The sequence below is a fragment of the Trichoderma gamsii genome (genome assembly GCF_001481775.2).
Source record: "Trichoderma gamsii strain T6085 chromosome Unknown Scaffold_48.2, whole genome shotgun sequence".
NCBI lineage: Eukaryota > Fungi > Ascomycota > Sordariomycetes > Hypocreales > Hypocreaceae > Trichoderma > Trichoderma gamsii.
In genome coordinates, this window is record NW_020171385.1 from 71,075 (window position 1) to 97,797 (window position 26,723).

The 26,723-nt window shown below is 48.8% G+C and overlaps 7 protein-coding genes across 7 annotated transcripts; 4 read left to right on the plus strand and 3 right to left on the minus strand.

Annotated features, from left to right (window-relative positions):
- Window positions 1–2,666: 2,666 nt before the first annotated feature.
- Window positions 2,667–4,664, plus strand: TGAM01_v209565 (hypothetical protein; the record flags this gene model as incomplete). Its single annotated transcript, XM_018800848.1, has 1 exon — window positions 2,667–4,664. The coding sequence occupies one exon, from the start codon at window positions 2,667–2,669 to the stop codon at window positions 4,662–4,664; it is 1,998 nt and encodes a 665-aa protein (XP_018665680.1).
- A 393-nt stretch (window positions 4,665–5,057) lies between these two features.
- Window positions 5,058–5,417, plus strand: TGAM01_v209566 (hypothetical protein; the record flags this gene model as incomplete). The annotated part of the gene is made up of 1 exon (XM_018800849.1): window positions 5,058–5,417. One exon carries the CDS (start codon window positions 5,058–5,060, stop codon window positions 5,415–5,417), a length of 360 nt encoding a protein of 119 aa, XP_018665681.1.
- Window positions 5,418–8,088: 2,671 nt separating this feature from the next.
- TGAM01_v209567 (glucose repression regulatory protein TUP1) lies at window positions 8,089–11,515 on the minus strand (the record flags this gene model as incomplete). The annotated part of the gene is made up of 3 exons (XM_018800850.1): window positions 8,089–8,778; window positions 8,834–10,428; window positions 10,759–11,515. 3 exons carry the CDS (start codon window positions 11,513–11,515, stop codon window positions 8,089–8,091), a joined length of 3,042 nt encoding a protein of 1,013 aa, XP_018665682.1.
- Window positions 11,516–11,705: 190 nt separating this feature from the next.
- TGAM01_v209568 (hypothetical protein) lies at window positions 11,706–14,566 on the plus strand (the record flags this gene model as incomplete). Its single annotated transcript, XM_018800851.2, has 3 exons — window positions 11,706–12,421; window positions 12,618–13,860; window positions 13,916–14,566. The coding sequence occupies 3 exons, from the start codon at window positions 11,706–11,708 to the stop codon at window positions 14,564–14,566; spliced, it is 2,610 nt and encodes an 869-aa protein (XP_018665683.2).
- Window positions 14,567–14,756: 190 nt separating this feature from the next.
- Window positions 14,757–15,593, minus strand: TGAM01_v209569 (hypothetical protein; the record flags this gene model as incomplete). The annotated part of the gene is made up of 1 exon (XM_018800852.1): window positions 14,757–15,593. One exon carries the CDS (start codon window positions 15,591–15,593, stop codon window positions 14,757–14,759), a length of 837 nt encoding a protein of 278 aa, XP_018665684.1.
- A 2,128-nt stretch (window positions 15,594–17,721) lies between these two features.
- On the plus strand, window positions 17,722–23,463 carry TGAM01_v209570 (argininosuccinate synthase; the record flags this gene model as incomplete). Its single annotated transcript, XM_024550586.1, has 19 exons — window positions 17,722–17,818; window positions 18,056–18,250; window positions 18,309–18,332; window positions 18,466–18,589; window positions 18,642–18,753; window positions 18,812–18,866; window positions 18,923–19,066; window positions 19,117–19,155; window positions 19,219–19,242; window positions 19,298–19,420; window positions 19,485–19,781; window positions 20,201–20,225; window positions 20,284–20,572; window positions 20,630–21,323; window positions 21,377–21,920; window positions 21,966–22,310; window positions 22,362–22,859; window positions 22,924–23,109; window positions 23,202–23,463. 19 exons carry the CDS (start codon window positions 17,722–17,724, stop codon window positions 23,461–23,463), a joined length of 4,077 nt encoding a protein of 1,358 aa, XP_024404665.1.
- Window positions 23,464–23,739: 276 nt separating this feature from the next.
- Window positions 23,740–26,076, minus strand: TGAM01_v209571 (dipeptidyl-peptidase 3; the record flags this gene model as incomplete). The annotated part of the gene is made up of 5 exons (XM_018800854.1): window positions 23,740–24,224; window positions 24,288–24,726; window positions 24,779–24,828; window positions 24,906–25,692; window positions 25,753–26,076. The coding sequence occupies 5 exons, from the start codon at window positions 26,074–26,076 to the stop codon at window positions 23,740–23,742; spliced, it is 2,085 nt and encodes a 694-aa protein (XP_018665686.1).
- Between the last annotated feature and the right edge of the window lie 647 nt (window positions 26,077–26,723).

The following is a 26,723-nucleotide window of genomic DNA, read 5'->3' on the forward strand; positions in this document are numbered from 1 at the left end:
GGCCTGCCCGACACAACTTGCAGCTGCTACAGCAGACTACTGTGCGCTACAGTGGGAGCGACACCACCACCAGCCAACCAACCTGTACACACGTTGCACCGGCATCTAGTCTCAACTACATGCAGGAGAAGCGCAAAACGGGAAGGGTTCGAGAATGAAAATTTTTCTTCTTTTTTTTCTTCTTTTTGTTTTTCCGGCCTCGCTTTCGCTTTTATGATTTCCCCTATTTTTGGTTTTGGGGGTGTGTTCGGTGTTCTTCCTTTTGGCTTGGCGCACCGTCTTGCATGCAGACACGAGATGCGACATGTGCTAGTTTTTCTCTTTTTTTTTTTTTACTCTTTTTTGTTGAGAAGCAAGATAACAGAAGAGAGTGAGGATGGATGTAGGTAACCTTGCTTTTTTACTAGGGGATCGGTTGCAGTGCAGCGCATCGCAGGTGCAGCAGCTTTCCGTTGCACACCACACAGTGAAAAGTCACGCAATGATACACATGCTAATGCCAAATCATGCGATTACACATCAGGTCGATGGCACGAGAGGAACAGGTGCGCATCTTGCCATTTCTCTTATCATTTGTGAATTGTTGCTACAAGGTTCGATCAAGTGAACAACAGAAATTTTCGGCCGAAAAATTAATTAATTGGTGCTTAGAATGGCAATGGTAAGTAAGAGATGACAATGAATTACTAGTGGAAACACCCCCCAATTAGTAATGTTGGGTTGTATGTATTTCCATTAATTGGCGAGCGATTCAAAATCCGATCATTGGGTTGCCCATCTGCCGTCAAGCCAGTAACGTATGAGGCGGGTCATGTGACCTGCATCCCAGTACTAGTCCAGGGACATGTACCTTTCAAGGCGAAACCCGCAGCAAAAGTAACAACAGGGAGGAGAGTTTCTAAAAAAAAAAAGAGAGAGAGAAAATCTTTCCCGTCAGTGAGGGTAAATGTGTCTTGCTGTGGCTGAGGGGTCCAATGAGAAATCTTGCTTTTCCTGCTGCTGCAAGTTTACTCTTACCCGTCCAGCATCCGCTGGGCAGGGATCTGGCGATCGGGGTCCTGCGCCAAGTTTACAAGTCACATTCAGGTTTTTCACTCTATCTGTACCTGTGGTTGGTTGGTTACTTGTTGGTCTTGTTGCTCGCTTCTCGTTTTGTGATTTTCTCCGTTAGGGTGCATGTTGTTTAGGAGCGCCATTTCGGCGAAAAGGAACAATGTAAAGGCCCTTGACGCCGAAAGGAGAAAGATTCTGTGAAAATAAGCTCGAGCTGTCAAGAAAAGTCTGAATTGCCGTGATGGGCTGTGTGACTCTATTAAAAAAGCCATATCATTCATCCATCGGGGAAATTTCTAGAAATGACTACTGCCTACCAGCAAAAACAAAGTTGCACCAAATCAGACACACACACACAAAGTAAGTGTGGCTTGACCTGTCAAGAAAAAAAAAATTTGCTGGGACAGACAGGGGGAAACGCCTATTCGCGGCGGCGGAGATGCGGTATTCGCTCGGAACCTTATGCGAAAGCCACACTGGAAATGCCACTAATGCAGCCAAAGTCGTGTGGCTGTGTTGTGCCTGGAGTGAGTGAGTCTAGCAAGGGGGGTACTTTTCGGTGCAGCGCGGTACAGTACGCCAGGCAAGTCCCGAGCCCAAGGCCGCGTAGAAGAGTGTACAGTACACGCCACCAGATGAGCTGGACGAAAGAATCATACAGGAGTTCCTAGAATAGCCGATTACGATGCAGTTCCGGCGCCTCGTATGCGGCTTTCGTATGTTTGCTTGCCTAAGCCCGTAAGTACGTGTGCAGCAGCGAGCACGGCAGATGATATACTTGTCCACTCACTTGTTCACGCACTCGCTCTTACGACTCATCGACGCACATACGTACTCCATGCCGAGGTTAACGCAGCCATGCAAAGGCCCGGGAGACGAATTGCCCATATTCAACTTGCAGCAAAATGATTTGATTTCCATTTGAACTGCATGACAAATGACTGACTGGGCGTCCCGACTCAAGCGCACTTAGTCATACGCAGACTGACAGCGAGGGAACGCTCGGAACTGCCAGTCCGAAGGTTTTGGCCTGGCAGCGTCTGCGGAGGACTTTGCCCGGATAGGCAATTTCTGTGTACCGCGGTGCGTGTGTAATCATAGACTGCTCAGAACTGGATTATCAAAGCAAGCCTGCCGGCTGTTCTGCCCTCAACAAACGCTGCTCTTCTGCTCTTCATACTGTAGGGCCAGCCGCGGCTCCCCGGATGCTCCATCGGCAGTCTCGCAGGGCAGAGCTGCTGCCCTGGTCTGGCTGAGTCTGCGTCTGCGTCTGAGACTAGCCCGTCCCGATGCTGGGTCTGATTCTGGGTCTGATGCTGGGTCTGATTCTGGTCACTTCTCTTTGGGTCCAAGTACGTATTGCATCGCGCTAGTGCATCGGGGCTTCCCACTTTCTGCCGCACGCCCCCTCCACCTCGGCAGCGCACCCACTGCAGTCCCACCCCTCCCCCTCCCTCCCTCCGAACTGTCTCCAGCCCTCCAAGCATCGACGTTGACGAAACCGGTAGGGCCGGCCTGGGCGTCTGGGATGATATAAAGCACAGCGTTTTGCCACCACATTCCGTCAGATCGAACTCTCCAAAACCGCAAATCTACAACTTCTTTCAACCACCATGCTATCAGTGGACCACAACAGACCATCATCATACGAGCAGTATCAGCGACAGCAGCAACAGCAGCAGTACAGCAACAACTACTCGCATCATCCTCACCACGACTTCACCTTTGGTCAGGACAACAGCAGCAACCACAGCTCCGACTTCACCTTTTCGTCGCCCATCTTCCCCTCCGTCGAGCTCTCCTCGTCCAACCTCGAGACGCTGGACGCCGCCATCGTCAACGCCTTCTCGCCCGACTCGATGCGGCCCGACTCCTGGGAAGCCGCCGCAAGGTTCTCGACTCCCAAGTTTGGCCGCCTAGCCCACCAGCGCGAGTCCTCGCTGTCGTCGTTGGGATCGACAGGGCCGGCGTCGCCCTTCAATTCGCACATTGCGAACCCCCAGATTGCAGTCACCGACGCCAATGGTGACGGCTTCATGGACATCCACTCCAGCGACATCAGCCTGAGCTCCGCCAGCCCCAGCTACTACCAGCTGGCAAAGACCATGGCGCCCTACTCAAATTTTCACCACATGGAGCACTCGCCCGTCGAGATGGCTTATCCCGTCATCCAGGGCCCTGGTGCCGGCCACCACAAGCTGCGCCAGGATCGCAACCTGCTCCCGGCGCCCGACTTTGCCAATGGCCTCACCCGATCACATCCCGCCTCCGTGGCAAGCTCAATAGCGGGAGACTCGCCCGCCACGCCCATCACTGGAGACATGGATATGTCTGATAGAAGAAGGCAGCAAGGTAAACAAGACCCCGTCCTGGTGGATGACGAAGAGCAACCAGAAGACTCATGCTTTACAACAGGTCACGCAAACGCCAACGTCCCCAAGCTGGGCCGCACAATGACCGACGTCTACGGCGACGAGCTGTACAACCCAAACTTCACCATCACCTCCTCGCCGCAGCAGAGCCAGGTCACTGCTGCGCCCAACGACGTCTTCAACCAGCGCATCAATGCCGCCAATAGCCAGCACCTCAACACCGTTCACCACTCGCCTACCTCGAGCATCTCTCGAGACATGTCCCCCTTTCGCCACGGCTCTCCACTTGCCCCTTCGCCACTGCACGACTGGGCTGCCTCACACGGCGGCATGGCCATGAATGCCCAGCCTCATATGCCCAGCCAGGACCGCGGCCACCACGATGCCCAGTTCTTCCAGCAGCAGATGGCCAAGACAACACAGCCCGCCACGCCCCAGACCATCTCGCCCAAGGATGCCGTTCTCGAGTTCAATGAGTCATCAGAGGAGCCCAACATGCCTCTGTTTTCTCACCAGCCCATCAACTTTGGAATGGACCACATGGGCAGGATACTTCCCGACAATGGGGCTGCAGTTTCCGGCGGCTACGGCCAGGGGGACAACGCAAGCCACCACAACATGCACCACGTACCATCGCAGCACGCGGGCATTGCGCAGGTGCCACAGCGATATCCGTTTGTTGCTTATCCACCAACAACCGGCGACGTATCAGCCTCCCAGTTGAGCTCGGCTGACTCCAATACATCCGGATCGGCCGCTTACAGCACTCCCGTCCCGCAGAGTCGCCCCGCCGGCGCCAACGCCGATGGAGGCACCTACACTTGCACATATCACGGATGCACGCTACGATTCGAGACGCCTAGTCTACTCCAGAAGCACAAGCGCGAGGGACATAGGCAGTCGCACGCGCTGGGCGGTGCTCGTCAGCAGCAGCAGCAGCAGCAGCACCACGAACACAGCGGCATGACTTCCAGCCTGCTCAACAGCCAAGCCGGACCTCACCGGTGCGATCGCATCAACCCCAGCACCGGCAAGCCCTGCAACACCATCTTCTCGCGACCGTACGACTTGACCCGGCATGAGGACACGATCCACAACGCCAAGAAGCAAAAGGTGCACTGTAACCTGTGTACGGAGGAGAAGACCTTTAGCCGTGCTGATGCACTGACGAGACACTACCGGGTGTGCCATCCCGATGTCGAGCTCCCTGGCAAGCACCGACGACGCGGTGGAGCTTAGATTGGCTCTTATCCTGGTTCATCCCTGATTCGACACCAAAACATCAAAATCCAGAAAATGCAATGAACATCACCATTGTATGACGTTTTTTCACTGGTTGAATCGAGCAAAGGGACAGCATCAGCAACGTCAATGACACGATGGCGCACTGATGGAGGGGCAGCAAATCGAAGATTGGGCGATCATGGCGCACTCCAGCTTCCCTTGCGGGGGAGTGGTGCGCTGCTCGACTTCAGGCGGCAGCCCACAGCCAATGGGAAGATGCTAGTGTCTTCTCTGGCGTTCTGCTCCCTAGCTATCCGGACCCAGCAGGTCGCTGGGTGGGTCTCAGGGTCCTGCTGCAGCTGCAGGGTCCTGGTTGGTGAATCCGCGGCGCTGACGTCACGCTACCTCATGCCCTCCACCGCTGACATCACCCACGCCTGCTCGTGCCCTGATTTCTCGTCACCCATTGTCGTCCCAGCTTGGCTATTGCTGGGCAGCAGTGACCGCAATGACGACAGCCGCGGGCCATGCATTGCTCGCAATGATGCTGCGATCTTCGAGCCAGACGAAACCGTCGCAGCATCTCCTCGCGATGATGCCGCACCATGCCGCTTCTGGCTTCCCATTGACGACGAGAGTTCTGAGTGTCTACACTCACCCCCTCCCGTTCTTGCGACTGATTTACCGTTTCTGCTTCTACGAATGCTACGCGATCATGATGCACACCACCAATTACTCTTATTGTCACTTGCGTTGCGGCTGAATTGAATCATTCTTGTTGTCGCTTCTCCTTGAATGTCTATCCCTTGGCCTTTTCGTCATTATTGTACTTGTACTACTATCTGTTACTGTCGACTTGTTTTTTCCAACTTGTTTTCTATTACTTCATTTTGTTGCAGCGACTGGGAAGCGGGGCTTTTTTTTTTTACATTTGGAAGGGATTATTTCGGATAGACCAAACACTTGTGTGTGTGTTTTTCGCTTTGCAGCGCTTGACCTGATTCAACGATTTCTTTTCATTTCTTCTTGTTTCTCCGAAATACCTAGCTTGCTTGGGGAGAATTGTATTATTAAAGATGAAAACAAAGGTCCACCAGACTGGATCACTTTGGGACCAAAAATGCATTCAAGACTCCCGGAGAAACGGGATGATTTTACATGAGGGCACTGGGCGCATACACAAAGGATTAAAACAATACACATGGATTTCACCAGAGCAGATGGTTTCTGATGTTAATCATTTCTTATTTGCTTATCTTTTTCCTTTTCCTTTTCTTACTGTTTATGAAAAATAACTTATGGCTTGGATAGAGAAGAAAAATATGTATAGTAATCTAGTTTTTTATTTCAATATGGCTATTAAATTGAACAGCCGCATAACAATCATTTTTCCAATATCTCACTTCTCACATCATAAGTGACTGTTTCTAAAATTAACCCAGCATCAATGCTTTGCATCGAGTTGCCACAATAGATCCAGCCTGGTATAGATCTTGGGGCCCCTTTACCTTTTTTCTTTTCGCCCTGTTGTAGGGTACGAGAGATACTTGCTACAAGCACCAGCCACGTTGCCACGTTTGCTGGACCCTTGCACTAAGGCTGAGGCGTCGCATTGAAGGCGTTTTTCACTCTTTCGTCTCCACTGCTGAGCCTAAGCCCTAAGGGACTTGGGGGAATGTACCTTTTCTCTGCCAACGTAATGAGTGTAAGCAAAAGGGAGCGCTGTTTTAGTAATCAATCCTGTTGCAATCATTTAGCCTTCTCGGGATTGTGTTGCGACGACCCTGGGAGTTTTTAAGTTCGTTTTACGGGGAGGTCATGTGAGATGGATGTTGCGGACTTCTTAGGAAGTGCTTTTTTAGATGTGTACCGCATGTTATGTATGTAGGCGCTGATTATCAATTCCTTGGGTTTCGGAATGGGCGGTTGTATGGCTTATAGTTTGTAATTGAGAAGGAATGTGCTGCTTTTGAGGGGGGCGTGTGAAAAATGATGCGATGGTGTTTAATTAAAAATTAAAAAAAGGAACTTTTCTTTGAGTAATGTTATATGTCTTTGTCTTTCCTGGGCTGTTGAATCAGTTGTGTTGGGATTTTGCAGGTACTTTTTTTTGGTTTGGGTCTGACTAATGTGTGGGATGAGTCAGGGTTGGTGGAGGATGCTTGCGATGGGAAGTTTATCGTGGTTTAGTTTTTAATCTATTTGGGGAATTGGATTATGAAGAATGAATGAATGAATTGATGGATGGTAAGTAATGCTTGGAATTTAATGTTGGGTTAATTAATGCGTTAAGCTGTATGTGGTTGTGGTTGGAGGAGCATGCGTTCAGGCTGATTTCGGCTGCTGCAGAGGGTGGAGATGAAGCTGTTATAAGGAAGCGGATCGGAATTACAAGCACATACGACCATAGGTAGTGGAGAACTCGGGGTCCCGTCAAGTTCTACAACACGGCTCATTATCTTCGGCTTCCGGCGCCCCTAGCTTCCAAAATTGGAGTTATATGGTTCCATTTTCAGAAGCATCTGAACCAACAGGTTAAATATTTACCTGTTGTAGCAGCACGTGATTTGGTGGTTTTAACAGTATTAATCTAACTGGCTACCAAGGAATTTTTGCTATTCACACTCCCTCTAATACCCTTGCCACATCCGCCTCCCCTTAACACTACATGCCACCTCTTAAAGCGTCGAGTCTGTCTACACGAAGGCACACAGCTTCTCCCTTTATTATGTGCATGAGAGCTTTTATTTTGTTGGAATCCGCCTAAGCCATCACACACTTAATGTGGAATACACTTAATAGAGAGTCTCGGCTATAGCTAGCATTAAGCTCTCAGCAATTCTACACGTATCTTAATCACGGTCGCAATCTTACTTAAACAAACGCAATACTGCGCGGCAGCACTCCAGCGAGCAAAAGATAGCAATGACGCGTATAGAGTAGCAAGCAGGCAAAGGAAAAGTCTCAATTGCAGCCGCAGCCATAGCCATAATACAAACCACAACTGCACACATAAAAGCTATCAAAACACCAGCCAAGAACTAAGCAAAACTTAGCTTAGTAATAAAATTTATCTGTAGGAAAGGTAAAAGATTATTATAGATATAGAATCCACTACTTATTCCATACATGGTTTATAAATCTAGGATCTTCATGTTGTATAATAACAAAGCACCATCTACCGGGTTTAGAAGTAACTATTCACAAGACAGTCAATGCGTAAGCTCCAAAGCCAAACCAACTCGTCACATGAAGCGTATATCTCATATATTATAACGAGACCAAGAACTAGGTAGTACATCAGCATCCGCCAAATGTCTGATACACATAGCGGCCTCAAATTGAAAAGTTTGAGAACTCGTCATTGGACCGAAGTTGCGATGCAAAATCCTATCATTATATACCTCTGCTAAAATGCAAATTATTCAACAAAATCTCTTTATACAGCCTGATATGGATGGTAAGCCCAAATACGAGCTTTCTGATCTCCTCCAGCAGTCGCAAAGTAGCTACCTTGTGGACTTGGCGCTACTGATATAACCGAGTTCTTGTGTCCCTGAATTATGAATTGAGCCATGCCTGTTCTGGAATCCCAAAATTGCGCACTCCTGTCTTTGGAACCTGAAATTATCCAAAGAGCATCTGGCGATGAAGCAACAGAAAGAACAAAGTCACTGTGCCCTTGAAAAGTTGTGACGCACCTACTCGAATACGGTTCTTCGCCAGGGGAACCTAGCTTCCACATCTTAATAGTGCGATCTAAGCTGGCACTGACCAGATTCTTGCCATTTGGCAAGAAGGCAACGGAAAAGAGACTGTCTCTGTGATCATCGGGACCTTTCAAGTGCTCAACCAAGCTACCAGTCTTAACTTCCCAGAGGTAGATGGTATTATTCACTGACCCGGCTGCTACAACCTGAGCATCGGGGGACATGGCAACGGCCATTATTGAGTCGCTAGTGGTTAGAGTGAAGGTGTTGGTACCTGTCTCGATATCCCAAAGACGTACAGTCTTATCATAACTTCCAGATACAATAGTACGTCCATTAGGAGCGAAATCACACGTGGTTACATCCGCTTCATGGCCCTGGAAGTGGTTATGGAGAGTTTCTGTAGTAATATCCCACACCTACGTTATAATTAGTTAGGAACAACTTCCGTTAGAACTGGAGGTGTTTACTTACTCGGACGGCTTTGTCTTCACTAGCAGTGGCAAGATATTTCCCATTAGGGCTAAAGCAAACACTCCGAACATAATTATCTTTTGTGGTATCGGTAGTGCTGCAATCCAGTGTGTGTATCTCCTCACCTGTGTATACATCGAAAATCCGAGCGAATCGATTGCTGCCTGTAGCCACGTACTTTCCGTCTTGAGAAATTCGGACATGGCAGACAACACTATCGTGGAGGAGGGTGTGGACAGGATCGACATCAAGAACGCGTTGCACTTGAGGATTGAAAATGACGTACCAGTCATCGCCACTTTTCTTATGATGCGGCGCGACGGCATCCAGTTCGAGGGAGCCAAGACCGCCGAAGGTAGGAGGAGTTGGAGGAGAATCAACGTCTCCCGTATGGGTAGACTTCGGTTTGGCTTGATGCGCGAGGAGCAATTCGATTACCTCATCAGCACTTTCCAAGTTTCTCGCCGCAGCTTTCACAAAATCCGCTGTGACACTAATCTGATCTCCTCTTTGGTCGAGGAGCAATGCCATCATCTCGCCGTCAAAGCTTTCGGCAATAGAAGCCACGGCCTCCTTTTCGATAGTGACATACTTCACAGGCTGGGTTATGAATAATCTCATCACTTGCTTGCCGCATGCCTCGTTGCTTGCTGCGGCTTTCACGATGTCTTCTGTGACGGCGACATGGCCTTCTTGTCCTTTCAGCAGAATCTCCAGCTTCTCTTCGCCATCCGCCTCATTTCTTACGGCTGCTATAATTTGCATCCCTAATAGTGCTGCTTCGTTCCACATGCTCCGATCAGTGTCAGTGGATCCATCGATGGAACTGCCAGTGCTTCGATTATGTTGTAGCTTAAGAGATTTGCCCTCGTCGGATTCATCACCGAAGTATTGGTTTGTGAGAAAGTAGTTGCTGTATTCATGAAACTCAGGCTCCTCCGAGCCAGCATGTTCCGCTCTATCGTAGTCGGTGAGTTGCAGCTCTGGAGGTTCTTTGCGATCATGAATTTCTTTGTTGATCCATTGCTGGATATCCTCTGCAGTGCCTTGAGGGATAGCTACTACTTGGAGTCTCTGGAGATTTTCTGCAGTTAATCGCTTGTCATCTTCTGCGTCCAATCGCTGGATCCCTTCTGCGTCCAGTCGCTGGATCTCTTCTGTGTGGCTTGAATCCAGTGAAAGATTGAAGCTACCTGGTTGCACGTTAAGATTGTGTATAACAGGTTTTGGCCAAGGAAGAGATCGGAGCGCGAACTCGTACGTGTGCTGCAGGACGTGATCGACCACTTCTGGAGAGTCTTCGGCCCCGCATGACGAGCATAAAGGACAGAATTTGATTCCCTTCTTCTGTACCGCAAACCAGGATAGGAGTGTTGAAAGAGAGGTATCCAGGAGCTCCTCTTGGTGATTTTCTTGGAGGTGGCTTAAAATGCTCTCCATCGTTAGATAGTTTTTAAGATCTTCGCAAAACAGACATTGCCAGTAAGGCAGGTGGCTTTCTTTGACATGAGTTTCCCACTCATCTCGAGTACAGAAGAGAAGATATGGCGTAGGACAGTTCTCAGCGATGCAAGTATAAGGGCATATATCCTCAACTATATGCTGTCTTTAAATGGGAGAATTAAATTAGTTACAAAAAATACAAGAAGAAGATAATTCAGTCGCTATATATACTTACTTCCATTTCTTTGGATCCTGTAATATTTCACCAGGCATTGATTGGCAGCAACAGGGACATTTTGAAATTTTTTGACCAGAAGTGATAGATGGGGCTTTTGGAAAGTCATTATTAGAGGCGATTAAAGTGATCTGTGTCTTCGCTATCCCCCAAGTGTTTCTTTTGGTGGCTGCATCAAATTTAAGAGTCCCTTCTGCTGTGGATGCAAGTGAATATCCCGATATCGTTGGTGCTGCGATACTTTTACTTCTGATAGCCAGATCTGATATTGGAACTGGCGCTGGATTCTGAGGGCTGTCCAAGTTCTGTGTTTTGACGATAGATTCGGTTTGTAAGAGACTTCCGATGGGTAACGAGGGCTGAGCAGCTGAGGGCTGAGTTTGCGGCGCCTTCTGGGCTATGGAGTGCTTTTGTGCCATAAGAAAGTTGTGCCTCCGCCTGAGATTTGCTTGAATAATACGCTGTTGTAGGTCGGATAATTTAGAGGTATCAATTCTAGCGATGAAATCCCCATCTTCTGTTTTCTTGAAAAGAGCCTCCTCTGTTGGACGAAGAAGAACGACGCACTCGAGATGCTTCCTTAGCTCCTGGTGCTTACTCGGATCAAACGTTTGGTCAGCTCTGCGGTTTCGCGATGCCTTTCCTGTTCGGCGGATAGCCACGCTGATCAGAGCAAGGATCTCGATAGCGGAATCAATGTTTCGGATACTCGCAGCGGAGTTTTCATCAGACCCGGCGAGACTTTCGGAATAATTCAAGGAGTCTGCCAACATAATAAGGACATTTTTCACTAATTCAGAGTCATTTGTTCGATCCCGAAGTTTGAAATCCAGTGAGGCTCTGCGCTTTGCCAAGGCACCAAGGCCATCCGCCCAGAGTCTGAAGTCAGCCAGCCGGCTTTCTAATGGCCCGATATATCCAGGCTTCTGAGTGGCCAAGAGCTGCTCGAATTTGGAAATGCAGGACTGCGTGAGCGCCAGAATTGAGGGCGCTGCTGGCTCCATGCTGCATTAAAGATGGAAAGCTGAGCCTGGTATTCCACGCTGAGATGGCTGGAGTCGCAATCGCTCTTGTACCAGATTGTAAGGCATCGAGCGGGGGAGATTACGAAGTTGCACTGACCAATGGCGAGTGCAGATAATACGGGTTACTTCCAGGCTCCCACCTTGGGTTTGATGAGCTCCTCACTTGGAAATGAACGCATCCTATACTATGGCTGAAGATACAGGTGTTTCTGCTCTCCTGGCATCTCGTGCGATAGTGTTCTCGAGAGTGATATATGATGCATTTCGCGGAGGACGCTTGAAACCTTCCGACCATGGCAGCTACTGCGCAGCTCACGGGATCGCCGCCAGGCTTCATCTAATTAACGAATATCTCGGATCTCTTCCGCTTTATGGCCTTGAGCCCGATGTTGACCAACTCTGCCGCACAATGTTGCGTAGCTTAGATGCTATTTCTCGGCCAACGGTGGGACCAGCGCGCTCATTTCCTTTCAATTGGACTTACACCACAGATCTGGAGACAGACGTTATGAATTTTTTCAAGAAGCAAACGGGAAAAAGCCAAGAAATTGGGCGCGATTGTGACAACCTCATCCAAAGGCTGACCAAAGGCGGGGATGGACTGCCCAAGATCGTGACTCAGCATCTCGAGACACCGGATACATTTTTGGATGACCTGAACAATGGGGCTTTCGATGCACTTCAATCCATCGCTGAATGTCAATCTACGGAATATCAGACTTGCCGAACGATGCTGACCGTTGAAGACGACTCGGAAATCATGCGACATCCTACACGACTCTGTTTGCATGAACTCCAGGCCGATCAAAAAAAGGTTGCACGAGATATGACAGTCCTTGTTTCAGCTATGGGTATGACTCTTTGGCAAGAGTTTAGTTTGATGATGTAAGTGTATCCGCAACCCTCGCAGGATGAAGTTGTGGCAACAACACTTGCCTACCTACCTCTAAACCTACCAAGTATATGGTCCCGTCCCATCATCCCACTTCGTCAACTAGATCGATCTGTTGATAATTTAGCGTTGCTGATGTTAGCTCGTTGCACAGAGTAGTTTAAGTGTTATTCTCACTAACGGTTTGAGCTTCAGTAACCCAAGCAGCCATGCTGATGATGGCCAGCTTTTGAGTCGAGGAGGGTTCTGCCATATTCTCGATCAAGAAATCTATGCTAGCGTGCCTCTCTCATACAAGGGCGGCCAAGGTCTCTTTAGGCTCAACTATTCGCGAGTCTTACGGCAAATTTTCCAGGCTGGGAATGGAGAACCTCTAAAAAGGGTCTTACGCTATTACAACCTCACCCCAAAAGACAAAGTGCTACTGTCATACGCTATAGCCCGATCATTCTGGAAATATTATAACTCAGAATTAATAATGCGAACTAAATGGACGAGCGACGACATCTGGTTTATGCCTGAGGAGGGCAATAGAGGAAGTAGAGATCAACTACCACTATGCGCATATCTGTCATTTCCTTTCGGCACTCCTGGCAGAACTGATTCTGATATCTCAGACAAGGATCAGCTGACACATAAATATCCTCAGATATTTGATATAGGCGTATTGCTTCTAGAAATTGGTCTCGCTAAGCCGTTTCAAACCATAGATCGCAAAAATAGAATCTCGCAAGCGAACTTTAATCACAAGAGGGCAATCGACGAGCTAGAAGAACTTAGAAAGATGGATTGGGATGGTTTTAGGAATAATAAGAAGTATTTTGATGAAGCTGTGAGATTCTGTCTCGAGAGCGAGGGCGTCAATCCTGCATCAGAGCAACAAAAACCAGTTGAGAAAGAATATATCGTTATACGGAGCAGGTTTTACGAATACGTGGTCTTCCCACTCAAATGGCTAGCAACAAAAGGCTTCGGAACGCAAGTCGGGCACATTAATTATGTCAACAAGAAGCCTCCTTCTCCCCTGCAAAGAGTATCTGATAACGAGCCTAGGAAATTGGAACCAGAAGCAGAATTTCACAGCGCTACTGTAGTTCCTCAGATGTGGCTACGAGACCTGAAAAAAATCAGTGAAGTGGTGGAGCATAAACGACGCACATGTGCAGTTTCAGCCGAGATTCGCGTCGCCATCCTGGATACAGGGTTGGACAGAGAATTCCCTGCCTTTCGAGCGAAGAGCGGACTGATGAAGAGCATCGTCGAGGAAAGAGACTTTGTTAATCCTAACGCGCCAATTATGACAGATGATTTTGGACACGGGACCCTTATGGCAAGGCTCCTGATGGAGTGCGCTCCTGGAGCAGGTATTATAGTTGCGCGTGTTGCTAAAAACACTAATGAGCTTGAGAGCAGTCGTGAAAACATCAAGAAGGTGAGCGACGAGATTGCGTAATATTCATTCATAAAGCTTATATATTATCTGGTAGGCTATCCTCTGGGCCGGGCAGATTGGCAAAGCCGATATTATCCTTATGTCCTTTGGCTTTCATCATAAGGACCAAGGGATATGCGACGCTATTGAGAAAGTACAGAAGGAACGCCAAGAGAATATAATTTTCCTAGCTAGTGCTGGGAACTCGTCTATAGACGATGAAAGCTTCCCTGCCCGTCACCCTGCTGTTATATCAGTCTACGCTACAAACTGCAACGGAGTCTTTCTACAATCAAATGCAAGAAGTACTAGCAATAGTGCCACTGTACTCGGCACATTCGGCGACGATATCCCAAACTCCCTTCAAGAGGAATTTAGCAGTACATACCCGAAGATTTGTGAGCCCGGGTCATCTGTCGCGACGGCAATAATGGCAGGCATAAGTGCTACATTGCTGATATACGCCACTGCACTGCCTCAATTAATCTCACTGCAAGGAAAAGCGGCGAGCACGACCGACAAGATCCTACAACTTCTCTGGACCACCAAAGGCATGGAGGCAGCACTGGGTCGGCTGGCACCAAAAGACGAGGACTTTCCACGGCATAGGGCTGTGAACCCGATCTGGTTTTGGAAGAAGTCGATTGATCTCGCGCGATACGCAGCTATTTTTGATACCCTGTCAAACTTGGACAGAACATCATAGAGGATAGCGCGAAGAGTGACTGAACGGTCTAATCATATTACAATAACATGAATGAACCATAACAAATCTATCTAACGAAAAGCATAGTTCCGAGTGAATGTGGTGCCATTTCTTACAGAATAATTTTTTCTCTAGACGCCTTCTAGCATGCGTTGATTGCATTTCAGTAATTCGCTCTCATTGCCGGCGACTAACTGTGAAACACGATATAGGCGTCATTGTCTGCTCCTTCGAGTCGCGTCTCTTCGTAATCATTTTGCTCTGCATCTAAATCTTCTCGGTACACTGCGCCGTCCACCTCAACTATCTCCATCTCAGCCTCAACATCTTCAGCTTCGCCGCTAAAGAATGCTGTCCTATCAGAAAATAGCTCGACATCGGCACCTGTATTCTTGGGTCGAATCACGTGTAGCCGATATGCGAAAACGATTCCCGGTGCTGTCTCGTAGCTATTCCTAGCCCTATCATCTATTTTACCGGCAATCGTGGCTCCTAGAACGGCAGGCACAGTGCCAGTGGGAACAAATCCTGATACTCCAACAGAAGTTGCCGTTTTTATCCCCTTCTCTTCGGTAACTATAAAGCTCTGTCGCACCACGCGTAAGCCCGTGATGATATATACGTGGCGCTTACCAAAACGCCCGCTATCGATGTGCTTCTGAATATCCTCAAGTGCCAAGATTGCTCTCAAGGTCTCTGGAGCAAAGGCTCCGTGGTATGTGCGCACCTCATGATCGACGGCGCTGAAGGTTTTGTTCTTGTACCATGACACATCGACCTTGGCATTTCCGACGTCGAGAAGCTTCGCAAAGAGCGCGAGCCCTAAGGAGCGGCTCTTTTCGGCTGAGAAGCTGAGGTTTTTCTCCGTGATGGACTTGGTCTTCGGCAGGATGATAGTCGGGTAGGAGATGGCAGAAGCGAGGGTGGCGGTTGGTTGTCGAGGACTGGGGATGATGCTGCCGAGCGCAATTTGCCCGTCTGGAAGAAAGGTAAAGTCGGGAGGGAGGAACCAGGTTTTGCTTGTCATTGCGTTGAGTGGGGGAGAAGATGGAGGCTTGGTTGCTTGAGGTTGGTGAATAGGATGAGAAGAGACTTTTCTGGGCCTTGGCCAGAAAATTTTCACAGTCTGCAGATTGTAACCAAGTGTACTTCTCTGATGTTGGTTTTGATTCGCGTAAAATTGGGGGACTGATTATCAGGCCGCGATCAGGCTGGCAAGCGGTAACTCTTCAGTCTATCAGGGACGCTGCCCGATCGCTCAGCACTGTGTAATTGCTGCGAGTCTTTGGCAACAGAGCGGCTGTTGCACATATCCAGCACCCCAAAATTAGTGGTACTTACAGTACGATACTTCACTCTTAACAAAGAAAAGAAGCAGTTGCACAATTTCAAAGAAATCTTACTGGATAGAATGGGCGCTGGATATGTAGTACTGATATAGAGATCATTTTTTTACAACTATACCACAGTCATGTATTTGGCGTGTAGTCAGGAGGCTGCTTCAGTAGCTGTTGATATGTAAGTGGTGCTTCGTAGCTCTATGCGATGCACATAATCTGCTCTAGAACTCTGGCGTGCTAGATAATACAGGCCTCGTTAAATGCTACTCGAGGACGTACGCATGCCTATCTGCATGATAAGGTAAACAAACTGGCTTTCAAAACTCCAACACTTACTCTTTTCCCTGCCAACACAAGCGCTGTTATAGACAGTTCACAGCTGCCAAGGATGATGCCCAACATTCTCGAAGCTTCATCCACTCAAAGATTCCGCTCCCGATAGGCAGGGGTCATCTGCGTAAGTGCAACATAACCATACCCAGTAATAGATAGCACGTTAGAATGAGATTTTGTAGTTTACTGGAACCGCAATCCCTTGGGAGCTATACATATGTATGTACCTATATAATAGGATTTGGTTCAATTACAAGCACATACGACCATAGGTAGTGGAGAACTCGGGGTCCCGTCTGCTCCCCCATAGATAAGCCACTAACCGGCAGATTAGTAGTTGAGTGGGTGACCATCAGCGAACACCGGCTGTTGTATGTTTTTTTATCTTTTTGGAGTTCCTCATGTCGTCTTTTTTTGTAAGCTGTGATGAGCAGATCTCACATCACATACGACCATATCCATTGGAAAATACGGGATCCCGTCTGCTCTCCCAGAGTCAAGCCAATGAGAGGCAGATTAGTAGTTGAGTGGGTGACCATCAGCGAACACCGGCTGTTGTATGTTTTTTTTTTGTTTTTTTTTGTGTGGTCTTGTTGTGCAGCTTTCACAGCTTTGTCGTACCAGACGCCTTAAGCACGTACAAGCTTAGATAGGTAATGGGAAACTCGGGGTTATAGATAGCTGTCTCATGATCTTGCGTCGTTGAAAGTGTTCATGTCGCTTCGTGACAAAAAGTAGAAAATCTTTCGGTCTGTGGGCTTTTCCATACCATGCAGCGTAAAGGTCAGCGCAAGGGCTGATACAGAATCGAGTGTTTTGAGATAGATAGCATCCACAGACCTAGCTAATGCTAGGAGGAAATCTAGGTGAAGATAGTCATCTTTGCCATCTTCAGGTAATAGGAAAGTTGTAATGACCGCGAGGTGGACAGGCCCAAGGCTCTTGTCAGCCAGCTGTTGATACCAAGCGAGTTGCTTTCTCTTCAAGACGATGGAATCCTCATCCTGTGTCTTGGCACCAGATCTTCTGCTTGCCATAGACGATGCCTTTGAAGTATTCCTTGGCTCGTCGAAGCATAAGGATGCTTCCCTAGCTTTCCACACAGAGGCGGGATTCTTAAGCCAGCCGCTAGCCGGAGGTCCAGAGACTCGAGATGCGTCTAAAAAATATTTTCCAAGCACCTGCGGAACATTTGTCCCACCTTGGGTAGGTTGGGATGCTCAAGGTCGTCAAAAACACGCTTGTGAGAGCGTTGGCCTGAAATGGATCGGACTCGCTATGACCTTTAAAGGATATAGCAAGAAGCTTAGGATCGTGTTGCAAGCCCGCGAATCTGCATTCGCTTGTAGTCATTTGAGCGTTGTCCTACAGTAGGGGGAGGTCAGCTGTTGGCAGCATACCCATATCAATTTGCGGCGCCCATATATGACTAGCCTTATCAAAAGGCAGTCCCCCATAAACGGCCGGGCTACTCACGACGTAATGGCCGTCTTCGGAGCAGGAAATCTCAAAAGAACCTTGACAGCATCAATTGATCTTGGCCGATTCTTGAGGCAGACGCCAAATTGCTTTGCTGCCCGTACGTCTTGCATCTACCCCTTGGATCTATATCTCGCACCTCTACAGGCCAACTCTTGAATTCAAGAAATCATCACAATGGCACCGGAACGTGTTTGTCTCTAAGTCATTCCGACTGGTGTAAGACACAGTATAAGACACAGCTTGGCTGACGACTGACCTAAATCAGTGCCTACTCAGGTGGTGAGTTGAACACAATCAAGACAAGATGGCAAATTCATACTCATGCACATAGTAGGCCTTGACACAAGTACAATTCTCCGATGGTTGGTTTTGCAAGGCTATGAGGTTGTGTGTTTTCTTGCCGACTGCGGCCAGGAGGAGGACTTCGAGGCTGTCAAGTCCAAGGCCGTCAAGCTCGGGGCCGAGCGCATGATCATACAAGATGTTCAACAGGAGTTTATCGACGAGCTGGTCTGGCCTGTTATTCAATGTGCGTTCGCCGCTCAGCGTCTTGGAGAGTTCTACGAACCTGTTGACACAATCTATAGGCAACGCAATCTATGAGGACCAATGTAAGATACTCAGCTTGACCCCTTATCGACATCCAGCTAACATCGAGATGACCTGCTTGGAACGAGTCTTGCCCGGCCGGTGATTGCCCGGGCAATGGTCTATCGCGAGAGAGCATAACTGCACGATCCTGAGCCATGGATGTACCGGCAAGGGTGTCTCCTAGTCAAGTTCGCTTCGAGCTGGCATGGAAGGCCTGCGATCCTACCCTCAAGGTTCTGGCTCCGTGGCGATTGCCAGAGTTCTACAACCGATTCGCGTTTGTCATCACTCACCCTCGCTTTCGTAGCCAAGCTGACTAGTGCACAGAGGACGTGCGGATCTACTAAGTTCGCAGCCGAGGAAAACATCCCCGTCAGCTCTGCGCCCAAGGCTCCCTGGTTCATGGACGACAACATCATCCACTGTAGCTATGAGGCTGGGGTAAGGCTACCTACATCCACTTGATCAACTCTATCTTGCATCGTGCTGACCCTGTCAGATCCCTGAGGAAACAGAAATGCAGCCCCCGAAGAATATGTGGAAGCGCACTGTTGGTAAGGAGTAGTGGCAATTACAACCAAGTCGGGGAGACGTTGACATCCATCCGTAGATCCGATGAACGCTCCTGACAAGCCGACGCCCTTCACTGTTCATTTCGAACAAGGCGTTCCCGTCAAGCTTGAGGTCGGCGACAAGGTCGTCACCGGCTCACTGGAGATTTTCAAAGAGGCAAACGAGATCGGCCGGATCAATGGTGAGGCTTCAGACTACGAAGCTCTTGAGGGCCTGCTGACCATTTATTAGGAATCGGACGTGTCGACATTGTCGAGTCCAGGTTCATCGGTAAGTTCACGCTCGTCACGAAGTGTGTTACTTTCAGCTGTGTCATTCGCTAACGACTCTCAGGCTTGAAAAGCAGGGGCTGCTACGGTATGTAGCTAAATCTGGTTTAATGACCGTACAATTTCTGACGCCGCGTTCACAGATACTCTCGGCCTAACGATCCTTCGACAGGCTCATCTGGAGCTTGAAGGACTCGTCTTGGATACCAAGGTGCGCTCCATCCGCGACCGACTCTCTCAAGACTGGTCAGCCGCCATCTACAACGGTAAGCCATCTCCGTCCACGCTTGCGTCTTGTCGTTGAATTGAGCATCCTAACTCTTCAACTAGACATGTACTTTAGCCCTGAGCGGGAGGTTGTTCAGCATGCCATCGAGTTCTCACAACGTCAAGTCGGGGGCAAGTTGAAGCTCGTCGCCTATAAAGAGTGCGAGTACGTCGTCGGACATTCCAGCGAGACTTCCAACCTCTACTCTGCCGATGAGAGCAGCATGGACACGCTAGACATGAACTGGACGCCCCAAGACCATCGGGCTTCATCGCCATCCAATCTATCCGCATCGAGAAGTACGGTGCGAGGAAGATTGAGAACGGTGAGCCCCTTGCCCGTGTCTGAGCGCAGATTTGGTATGCTGGCTTTCAGAGGGTTTAGTATCTTTAAGTAAATAGTAAAAATTAAATGGTCTAAGGCCTGTTATATAGTAATTTAGTGTTCATGTAAGAAGCCTTAACACCACGTCGCCCACATACAATCATGGACGGGTAATGGGACCTGAGGATCATCTCAAGCTCTTTCACAAGTATAATAGCTTTTTTTTCAGCAGCCTACCCAACAGGCTTTTGTTTTGAGAGTTATGTAACTCCACTTTTGGTAGACCATGAACCAACACATCTCGCACAGGCCATATGGACGCATTCCAAGGAGTTCCCTATCGTCACATTGAATCGACATAAATGTGGCTCTGTCGTCTTCAATATCAGGCAACAAGCATCATTTCGACATTTGTTCATCATAAAGCTGCGTGTGTATACCTGACACTTTGTAGTGAGCGTCATGGATTCCTCAGACTTGTGAGTCCTGTGCCCTTCTGGCCGGGAAGAGTATGCCGAGCTAACACATCTTTTACAGAGAGCGCTACTTTCTCCAAAACTGGGCACAAGTTACCAAAGAATGCGAAAGTTCCCTAAAGCCAGCCGACATTGAGCGAGTGCTACTCATCACTTCGTGGGATGTGCTGCAGAAAGAGCTGTTCGACCCAGGCACCGAGACCAGCAAAGGGATTCGGATTCCGTGCGAGATATCCTTACTGGAGCCAACACTTGGTCGCTATCACCGCTTCACCGACATATTTGAGTCGCAATTGGCTCCCGGCCTTCAGGCCAACTTCTTCTGGGGCATCATTGGCATACTGCTACAGGTGAGTGCGCGTTTGCCAACCCTCCTGGATAGCAGCGTATTACTCACTTCGAGACAGCTTATATCCGAGGATTTACATGCTCTCCCCGTGATCCCACGAATGACCAAATCGCTTGGCTATAAAGCAGAGGCTTTCAAGCAGCACTACTCTGCGTCAACTCAGGAGAAGGCGGATCAAGTGAAGGAAGCATGCTTTGACATGCAGATTCAGCTGGTTCATTTTTTCACAATCGCGGTCAAGTTTATGCGTGGCGAGGAGGACTCATGGTCATGGCTTCAGCGTGAGTTTATCAACACAAATCAGGCGCTCTCTGAAACTCTGTCGCGGGTTGAGAGTCTGGTTACTGCACCTTCTCCGCGAGGCCAAACCATCCCCTCAGACATTGCTACAATCACACAGCAAGTATCGTTGATGCAGCTGCCAACCAAGATATACCCAGAGTTCTTTGGCAGAGAGAGCACGTTTGAGAAGATAGACCAGGTCCTCGGCAGGGAGGGATCAACAACAACTTTCCAATCTATAGCCTTGTTTGGTCGTGGTGGCGTCGGCAAGAGCTCCATTGCGGCACGATATGTCGAGAGAAAGATGGAAGAGAACAAGTACGACGCCGTATTCTGGGTCTATGGTGAGACGACGGCATCGTTGCGACAGAGCTTCACAGACATAGCATTGCGGCTCAAACTGCCTGGAGCACAAGCCAACCTACACAATGAGAACTTGCAACTTGCTCAGAACTGGTTTCAAAGGACTAGTAGGTCACTGTCCCTTGTTGCTTTGGACATTTACTGATTCTCTATATGACAGACTGCAAATGGTTAGTGGTTTACGACAATGTCGAGGATGATGAGCTATTGGGGCTATACTGGCCGGAAGGAAGTCATGGAAAGGCCATTATTACCACCCGCAATCACAACTTGGTGTACAAATTTGCCACCTCCGGCTTGGAAATAGCCTCATGGGATGCAAAGACCGGGTCCGAGTTTCTCTTATTCTTGTTGAAAGACAACATAGGTCGCGACATTCATACAGAGGGACTCTCGGCATTTGAACTTGCTAAAACCCTCAGTGGTCATGCGTTGGGTATCTCTCACATTGCTGGTCTGATTCAACAAAGGTCCTGGTCCATCACCGATTTCACGCGCATCTATTTAAGTGATCCCAGAAGGCTTCATAAATCCGAGTTACAGGCAGTGTGGGACGTATCGTTTGGTACTTTGGAAAGAGACAGCCAAGTATTACTGGGAGTTGCATCTTTCTTGGTCTCGGACAACATGGCACAGGAGCTGTTTGAGAACAGGCAAGGCCACGATCTCCCATATGATCTTGAGTTTTTCCTCGATGATTTGGAGTATGTCTGATCCCTTGGAAGAAGCTTGTCTGACCTCGACTACAGATTTGCTGAAGCAATGGAGCCTCTATTAACCCTTGCGTTGATGAAATGGGATAAAGATGCTCGTATCATCTCGTGCCATCGTATGGTGCAGACGCAGTTCCGATCTTTCCTATCCCCAGAGGAGCGACAACAAGCATTCGACAATGCAGTGGTGCTAGAATACAACGCCTTTCCCAAACAGTCGGACGCGACGAACAAGAATCAATTTTATCATCAGTGGACTCAGTGCAATCGTTGCTTACAACACGTGCTCTGCTTGAAAGACAATTTCAAGGAGGAACGTAAACACTCGAAGAAATTCAAGGCGTCATCGCTGTTCTGTGAGCTTCTGAAAGATTGTCAGAGGTGAGAAGCTGCCTGCTATAATTTTGCGACAATATGCTAACGCAATGCTAGGTATCTCTACGAGATCAATGCATTCAAAGAGCTCGTGGATGTCTGCGAAATAAATCTCTTAGCCGTCGACACACTCGATGACCAGGAACAAGCCATCGATATCAAGGCCTCGACACTATCACATCTGGCCAGTATGTACGAAAGCATCGGTAGGGTTCAAGAAGCTATCCAACTAAACACCAAGGGCTACAATATGCGCCTAGCAGAAGAGCCTCGCAAGGGTGGCCTCCTCGGCGGTTTCGAGCAGAACCTTGGATACAATTACAACACTGCCAACCAGCATGAAACAGCGCTCATGTGGTTTGAAAAGTCGCGCGTCACCTGGACCGCGTGGAATGTAAAGCAAGGAAAGGAAGCGGACTGGCCCACGGTGACAAAGAAGAATACCGCGAGGTGTCTTCTGTATTTGGGGAAGTACGATGAGGCGCAACTATTACTCGACGTTTCAATCAAAGAGTTCAAGCAGGAAAAGCCTCTCAACTGGGCTATGCTGGCTTAGTACGTACAGTCTCTCGTCCGTTTCCTACAACACAATTAACGTCACGATTAACGTCTCTCGCAGCACATACTTTGTCCAAGGTATCCTTGAACGGCGTAGACACAGACTAGAAGCTGCCGAGGCAAGTTTCATGGAAGCGCAGAACATGTGGTTTAAAGGTGATCAGACGCGCCTTCACCCGTTCAATGCAGGATGCATTTACAAGACGGGCGTGGTTTGCCTAGATCAGGGCAAGGTGGAGGCTGCCATGTACGTTTCACTTGTCTCCCATCGATCTCCTATATTTCACCCCTATACTTTCTATTTCTCAGAACTCCTGACTTACAATATCTACTGTTTAGTAAACATCTCCGTGACGCCCTTGAGATTACAAAATTCCACGCCGACGCCATGCCCGTTGAGCATGCGCGTGGCCTGCTTAAACTCTCCGAGGCTTTAGTCCAGAACTCGTTTACGAACGAGAATGAGGACGATGGCAGTGAGAAAGAAGCACAAGACTTGAGAGATGAGGCGGAAACATATTTGCTCAGGAGGGATAAAAGTGCGACGCAATTTGGGAACGAAGATGCCTATGATAGATGGGTACCGATTTTTTGGCGATAAGGAATCGATGAGGAAGCCTAGATCCTAAAACAAGGGAGGACGAAAAAATAAATTTGCCTTCTCGGTGTACTCCGTACGTCGCACCCCGTACGTTTTGGTTATCAGTACGGGAATTTGCTTGAAATGTTCCCATCTGATTATGTAGACCATCAAGCAAACTACTACTAGTAAGTAGCGAAGCTATATAGGAACCTATTTAGAGAAATCACATGCATGCTAGCCTGATAAATCGTATAATGGATACTAAAGTATACTATGCTAAGCGATGTTATAGTTTTAAACGTCCCTCTCAGCCCACGACTGGATAATGCCCTCGTTAGTCTCCTTGTAAACCTTGACTTGGACAGTTTCACCCGTGAGGAAGGTATTTGACTGCACAAATTTCCACTTCATCTTCGGTTTCGATACAATAATCTTGCGCCATTCTTCATACACGCCGTCAACTGCACACAAGGGCTCGTAGAAGTTGCTGCATGCGGACACATCGGCGGTGCAGCGCCAGATGTGTAGCTTGCAGAGATACGAGCCCAGAGATGGTTTGCCGTGGGAAAGGATCTTGGATCGGTCAACATGTACTGTGAGAGATTGCTGCAGGGGGTGGTGCGCGATAGAGATGGTTCCGTCGCCGTCTTGGAGGAGGTGTTTAAGAATGGAGAAGTGAGCCTGGTGGTGGACTTGGCCCCAGGCTTGGCCTTGGACGTTGTAATGCTCGAGTGCTTGCAGACCATCGACGCCAATGTTGAGATATGTGGCGTAGAGAACTGCGTTTGATGAGAGTTAGTGTCGTGTTGTGTTATATAGTAGTTATAATTCTTGCAACGTACGGTCGTCAGCTGTGATGCTGCTGCTATCAGTGTAACCAAAAATGCTTAGCAGATGCTTGTTGTCCATGAAATATTCCGACATCAATATTGCACGGCATTCCTCCACTGTTCCTGCCAGCTTGCCAAAGATACTTGTCCACGTCTGACCGGGCAGATAGTGTGAAGTTACGGCTTCCCCGCTGAGGGGGCTGATGGGAGGATTCTGCTTGTCAAAGTTGTAAGTTCCTGGCGACGTCTCGCTGAGGAGCTTGCCTGTGCCGTGGCCGAGCAGTTCGTGAATGGCAGTGGTGAGGAATCTCACAATGTGCGTGGTGCTTTTGAACAAGTTGAGCTCGGAGGAGTGAATCCAGTGGCAGGGGAGGTTGGGGCTGTTGTTGACGCTGAGACGATTTGCGAGGACAATGTTTTTGAAGCCGTGGGTTTCGCGAATATATTCGTACTATCGAAATGAGCTTATTGATGGCAAAAAAGACAAGACGGTAAAAACCCACATTCGGGAGATTGGCGGCTTCGAAGACGATGCTGCCGCACACAGCCAGCGCTAGGAGGATTCATTAGTGTCTCCTTTCCTTTTGGTGAAGCAGACGCGCAGGAAGCTATTGAACCACTGTGACTAACCGTGGACACTAGTAAAGTCTGGAGCCTCAAACAGACTCTTCTCATATGGTCCCTTGCCATCATTCACATCCTTGACCGCCCATGGGAGCTGCCGGATGAATGTAGTCGAGCTCTCGACAAAGGTCTTTAGTTTCCCGACTTCATCGGCATCGGCAATGCCTATCATGGCCTCCCACTCGGAACGGATTCCAGCCGGGTCGCGGTACGGCTCGATGAAGCCAAGTATGTTTTCGACCCTGGCCGATACGTCTGCCACCCAGGCCTTTTGCGACTCCTGGAAAGCGTCTAAGCTGCCAGTGCGGAAGGATTCGATGTAATGTGCTAAGAGCTCGGTTTGTTTATCGTTGCCTGCGTACTGCTTTGCCAATTCTAAATCGGAGCAGATCTTGGCTAGTTCCTCCGAGTGATCGCCTCGGATAAGCAAGATGCCGTCTGCGAGTTGGTTGTCGCCATTCTCGAGTAGATCAGTTTCTGCAGAAGCTTGCAACAGCTGTAAGACAGGCTTGCAATCCTTGAGCACTTTTCGAATGCGAGTATTTTCCGGCCCTATTGACTTTTTGTTCATGACGTCCGAGACCTTGGCAATGTCGTCCCTAGTGATGGGCTCCTTGGTGGGATAGTAGCCCGACTGCGTATTGTTACCAGGATAGCCGAGACTGAAAGGTGGAACTGCCAGCAGAGGGTCGATGATCTTGTCCAGCCCGGTTTTTGTCTCTGGGGAAATGCCAGCAAGTTTCCTGAGAGCTTCTGCCGGTACATCAGGGACGAATTTTTGGTCGCCCTCTCCCTAATCATGGTCAGCAACAGAAGAAGACGCAGAAGAGGGCAGATTGAGCTCTTGGCTTACATAGAAGTTGCCCAAGTTGCAAAGGAACATGGCGGCATACTCGAGAAATGCAGTCAGCTCTTCAGGAGTGATGCTGCATTGCGCTATCAAGGTGTCCCATTTGCCATCACAGGCACGGTAGAGATTCATGATGAAGTCGAAAATGTCGGGGCTTTCTGGTGACACCTGCCGCATAATGATCCTGCTTCCATGCCATGCTGCGCGTGCAAGGTAGTGGGCATAGAGCTTGTCGCGCTCGCTGAGGGCATCGAATATGGCCTTGATCTTGAGCTGATGGATTGTAGCGCCAGGAGGCGGAGTATGGGAGCTCTCAGCTGAAGCCATGGAGAAGTGAAGAAGAAAAGGCGTAGGAAAGCAATTTAACGTGATGAGGCTGAGCAGGAAAGCTTCAGAATCTTCGGAATGGAGAGGGCTGTGGTGCCTAAGGGGACGTGCCTACATAGCAGGCCGGCCTAGGAAGAATCATGGTTCCGGTATGGCCGTCTGTGCGTGCTGGCTCTGGAGCTTCGCTGAGCTTCAAACTGCTGTCACTTCAAACGAACGAGAGTATAAGCATGGAGAAAGCCTGAAATCTACTTGCCCTTGAACATGAACAGAAAATGATAACGGAGACTCATCTGAGTCCCTGTTTCCGTGCAAAAGGACTCGAGCCAGTCAAGCTGTCCCAGACTTGGCTTCATTCAACCTCTAGGCGGCCCAAGGAAGTTGTTTGGCATTCTTAGGGGCTCGATCAAGGATATAGAAATGATTCTTCGTTTTATACGGCTGAGTTCGAATCAAGTGGATTGAACATCTTACATCTCATCTGAATCAACAGTCTGTTCCCATGATCACCATAGTCCGGCCAAGGGATATTGCGTCCGTCGCGGCCCAGTTAACAAGCTTACAAGTACTCTAATGGCAGAATGCTCCCAATGATGGCTAATAAATGCCCTTGTGAGTCTTACAAAGTGCAGTATCCACGCAGTATC